At 43.4% G+C, this 5,249-nt stretch overlaps 1 protein-coding gene across 3 annotated transcripts in view; it reads right to left on the bottom strand.

Moving 5' to 3' along the window:
- DENND5B (DENN domain containing 5B) overlaps positions 1-5,249 on the bottom strand; it is a 111,236-nt gene that overhangs the window by 44,332 nt on the left and 61,655 nt on the right. For all 3 annotated transcript variants that reach the window (XM_017740006.1, XM_017740005.1, XM_017740004.1), the window contains exon 3: positions 3,880-4,546. In XM_017740006.1, the coding sequence (XP_017595495.1) occupies positions 3,880-4,546 (667 nt within the window). The remainder of the gene's footprint in view (positions 1-3,879; positions 4,547-5,249) is intronic.

Consider the following 5,249-nt stretch of genomic DNA (forward strand, 5'->3'; position numbering starts at 1 on the left):
AATCTCACACCAGTGGTGTTTTGTTACTTATCCTTTGGAAACTGTAGTAGCTATTGCAGAGTGGACACAAACAAGACCTTACACCTGTGCGGTTGCACAGGAGAGCTGTGCTCTGAATAAAGGGCACTTACAAGAGCACTGCAAAGACTGCACCCTGAAGAATCGCAGGGAAAACATATCTAATCCCTCTTTCAAAGCCCAAATGTTGAAAACTTGCCCTATTTAATCTTAAAAATATTCTCTATATGCAGAAAGATGTAACCTGAAGCTACAGGAATTCAGGTACAGTGTAAGTGATTTCAGGTACAGCTTTCCACACCACCTTTGCAGATCAAAACTGGCACTTCCCACCAGCAGTGGTTGTGACTAATTCCCTGGAAGTCCACACTGTCCCCAGGAACAATAAGGGCTGATCTTTTCAGTCTTGCCACTGAGGTGCAAGCACAGGTCTCTTCCCATCACCCAGCTATGCAGTCAAAAATGTGTGGGAACAAAGCAGCTGAAAAAATGAGCTCATCATTCTTTGCTGTCAGTCTCTTCAGTCCTCTGCTTGACCACCACAGCTGTAAAGTGAAGTTACAGTCCACTACAATCCCTGCATTTTCCCAGGTGATGGGGTACCAGTCACTCCTAAGACACAACCAACAGTGCAACTGGATACCCAAAGACTACTGCAGCAGCCATGGTACAAACAGCCACTCATTGGTCCTGTCCCCACGGCAGAGCTGTGCCAGACACTCTCGTATCGTGCTGGGAACACGTCCAGGCAAGCTGGGTAAAGTCACCCAACACCCTCACCTCTTCATTGACCTAGATGCCTTTGTTCAGACTGCTGGAAACATTATGCCTCAGCTACAGGGTTAAAAATAAACTTTTGCATCCTCAACTCCTAGTTCCCTTGAGAAAAACCACTCCAGAAAAGCCAGTACAGTCTCTGTGCAACTTTCCTGCCAGCCTTTCACTGCTGTTATCACCAACTAGGCTCACTGTATGGTCAGGGTTGTGCAACAATTTGTATTTTCACCCAACTTTGCAAAAGAAGCCTTTATTGTATAGAAGAAGAACAAAATTTTTGGCAAGCTTGAATGAAAAGCTTCCTTCCAACAGGTCTAGGAGAACCACAAAAAAGTCAGCTTACATTTCCCATACATGTTAATCGCAGCTCTCTCACTGAAATAGTTTAGTGAACTGAAGCAGGTTTTGGTCCAGCTCTGATTTCTCGAGTATTACAGGATTATGTAAGCGAATTGTGATTTTGTGTAAATAATGCAACTGGTAGATCCTCTGCTAATCTCTTATTGAGTTTGGGTAGGTTGCACCAAGGCCAGGCCTCTGGAAACACAGTCCAATGAGTCCATCCTCATTAAAGCAGGAAGGCAAAGAAGGATGAATTCGCAAAATCCCTCTACCATTTGTTATTTTGGAACAAGAGATACGTCAGCCAAAACCTTTTCATCTTTTGCCTTGAAAGAACTTGGGAGTTAAAAAAGTATTTCTCCCTGATGGATCTCAAAGCTGAAGAGAGCAGATTTCAGTACCATCTAGGTTGGTTATATCTCAAACTGGAAAATAGCTGCTGTTTTCTTTTTCAGGAATCACAAGACTGACATTTAAAAGAAGCCTCAGTGCACAATTAGCCAAGCACTCAGCTGTCAGGCTATGCCAAAACTGAGGCTTTGCACTTGCCCTCCACTCCACATTCCTCACCTCTGGGAACCAGCATTACACTGCTATTTACATAATCACAGAATTTCCCTAATACAGCTATATACTTTCCCCCATGCACCATCAAATTGTGTCTATATTAGACAGACAAATAAAATTCATGTCAAGGACATGCCTAGATTCACAAATAGAAGAGAAGAGAAGGAGAAGAAAAAAATTCTGAAGTTTGAAGGGTGAAAAGAATTACTTCTCACTATCGAATTTTTCTTTTAAAAAAACCCCCACACAATGAAACCAAACAAAACAAGTAAACCCTTAAATTATAACCAGTAATTGGAAGAACAACAATTATTTATCTAACTTCTGGTGGACATGAAGGCAGAGTCAAAATTATTTAGTGGATATTTTGTATCTGTCTCAATGACTACTGCGGAAGTAATGCATATACAGGCTGCTCTCCACACGCACAAAATATTGCTAAAATGTAACCTGACAAGCACATGTGGGAAAGAAAAAAGAAAAAAAAATTCTCAGCTCTCAGGGAGTCCATAAGCAGGGAGCAGGGTGGGACTGATGAGCAGGGCTGGGTAAGAGGCATTTCAGTGGTGCTGCGGTTTAATATCAAACTCCGGTGTAAAGTGGCAAAGGCAGCATGATTCAATCCAAGGAAGAAAGGGGTAAGTGCACACACACACACAGAGAAGCAGGAGGGAAGGGAAAAGCAGCCTAATCAAAACTAACAGCAGGATTTCTGCTCACACTTCAAACTGAGAGAAGATAAAACCTTTCATTTTCAGTTCTTGAAAGCAAACCCCTGGAGTCCATGTGGAAAAGAGCTCTGCAAAGAACTACCAATCCTTTGAATTCAGTCATTTGCAGAAGAACTACCCTCTTTCCACCTCCCTGAACATTTTTCCCCATTCTCAGTCATTTAGTTATTAGCATTACCATTACACACTTCCTGACCTTTTCTTTTATATGACAAACCCAAGCGATCCCTTCTGGAGCCTTAAGGTTCATTATCCACACTCATTTTAGACTATTTCCCATCCTCTCTCCCCGTTCCATTTCAAGCTGTTTGCTGCTTGAATCACTTCTCTTGAAAAGTCTAGGTATTCAGCATCTTTTCACTAAAAGGTATGTGTACCTCCTGGCTCCAGGTTTTTCATTCTACTCTGATGAAACCACTACCCCACCCCCAAAATTTTTTCCCTGATGCACATTTTCCTAATGTAGGAAATCACAGATGCCATTTGGGAACCTAAATTACATGGACAGGCTTCCAGTGAGACTTAGAGGAACACCCAGAAAGTCTGAACATCCCTTTGAAAATCAGCAGAAAAACTTGAACTTGACATGTTGGGCGTCCAAATACAACCAGGGCCAGACTCAGAGGAATCAACATCGTACAGGAAACAGTAACAGGGGTATAAAATCCCAGAGCATGCCCAGTGCTAAGTCAGGATTCCCCAAACCTCCAGCAGAGTATTCCACTATTACAGAAAGACACAACCATAGGACAAAAGGTAAAGACCAGATTTTCCAAAGTTTGCTGGCACACTTCAACACGGACAGGCTCTGTGCGAGCAACTTCTGCCAATGCTTGGCCAACTCCATTCTTAGGGGCTCAAAAAGAAGTACCAGTATCCTTGTCAGCAAAGTTCCCAAATATCTCAAGCAGGACTAAAAAGGAATGACCTGTAACCCCACTCAGTTTCAAGCCACCATTAAATCTTTAGCCTCCAAGTGCTAAAAGACTCTCAGTGTTCTAACAAGAATATATCCATCATATGGGAAGCACGAAATTTCACCAGACTTTGATACGCTACTGAAATTTGAAAAACAAAGTAGCAAGAGTGTCTTCTGCAAGATGTATTACTTTCTGCTGGTATTTTTGAAGAAGATAGGATTAATTTCATGCTGTCTTGCATGATCAAGGGCAGTGTGAGGATAATAATCAAATGTATTCTATTGCTAGCTGCCACAAGTGATAAATACAATGCATAATTAAACAAGCAGCACCTAGACTGCCTGGAGGAAACAATTATTTAGTGCTTTCATTAGGACACACTCATTTCTCTTGTTTTTTTAATCCATTCTCACATTTCAAAAATCAACCTTAGCTCCATATAACATTAAATTCGAAGAGCTCCTGTGGCTGCAGCTGCCCAGGAACTGCCTGCTGGAAACAGGCATTGCTGGGTGAGTGCCCACCTTGTGAGTACAGAAGGATCTGCATCTCCAGAAGAACACAGGTGAAAACCTGGACCAGGTTCTCCAGGCCCAGCAGCTCGAAGACCTCCCTCAGAGGGTAGTCAGAGAGCGGCAGCTCGTTGGGCCCAGGTCTCTGGCAAATGATGGGCTCGTAAACCCCATAAAACTTGAGCGACCTCCCTGGGGGCGGCAGGGGCACCTCATAGAGGATGTTGTGGATGTAACTCTCCAGGGGCAGAGGTGGTGGCTGCTGGGAGGTCACTGCTTTGTAGAGCTGGATCAGGAACTTCTTGCAGGCTTGCATGAAGGGCAGAGGGGTGATGAGGCATATGCACTTGGAGACGTAGAGCGTGTCCCTGCTGATGTCGTAGGAGTTGTAGCGCTGGAGCTTGGCGAGGGACGTGGCATCGCCCTCGTCAATGCTGCTGGCCAGGGAGTCCATGCTGCAGGAGGAGGAGGCGCAGACGCTGCTGTACTGCTCTGCGTTGTGCATCTGGTACAGTGTCTGCATGGCTGTGCAGATCTGCTTGCTCGTGACCTCCTCGTAGAACGTGAGCACAAAGCCGTACGTGCGGGAGCCATCCTCCCTGGTGATGATGAACGAGTGCAGCTGCGGGTCCCTGTTATCCGCCTGCGTCCTGAAAGACAGCCCCTTGGGCATGCACAGCTAAGAAAGGAGAAAAGAAAAGAGAGTTACTTAAGAGACAATTTTGGTTTTTATTTTTGCTGTACAGGCACATTCTTTTTATCTGCTGCATCACAACAAGCCATTTACCTTTAAACATAAAAATGATCCAAGAACAAACAGCCTAAAACTGATGCTACTTAAGAGGGAGACATGAGTGAAGAAAGGAAAGCACCCTCCAAAATAACCCATCTATTAAGTCATTACAACTCATTTTCATTACTTGCTGAAACTGTTTTCACTGCTGAATAGCCTTTGTGTTATTTACTTAAGCATCATATAAAAACATCCATTTTTGCTCTCATTTGCATATATCATGCCTACAGTACTCTAAAATCAGAGAGCCAAGGAAGCATCTTATACCACTGAATTTAAATTACATAGACTTCTTGGAATTCTTTGATCTTCCCTAATTTTCTGGGAAAAAAACCCAACAAACAAACCAAACCCCAACTGTCTGGCAGCTATTACATTTACTTTCTTCTCTAAGTGCTACCAAATAGCTTAGATTGGAAAAAAGGCGGGGCAGGGAGGGAAACACCCAAAATCTATGAAAGCCTTGTTTTTGATTTACTACTCAGCAAAATCCCTTGCAGTGATTCTACTACACTGGGTGTTTCTCTGAAGCATGGCCCTAGTGATAAATCAAGGCATTTTTCCAGACATTCTTTGGGAATGCTATCAG

Source organism: Corvus brachyrhynchos, unplaced genomic scaffold (genome assembly GCF_000691975.1).
Source record: "Corvus brachyrhynchos isolate BGI_N302 unplaced genomic scaffold, ASM69197v1 scaffold27, whole genome shotgun sequence".
Taxonomy (NCBI): Eukaryota; Metazoa; Chordata; class Aves; order Passeriformes; family Corvidae; genus Corvus; species Corvus brachyrhynchos.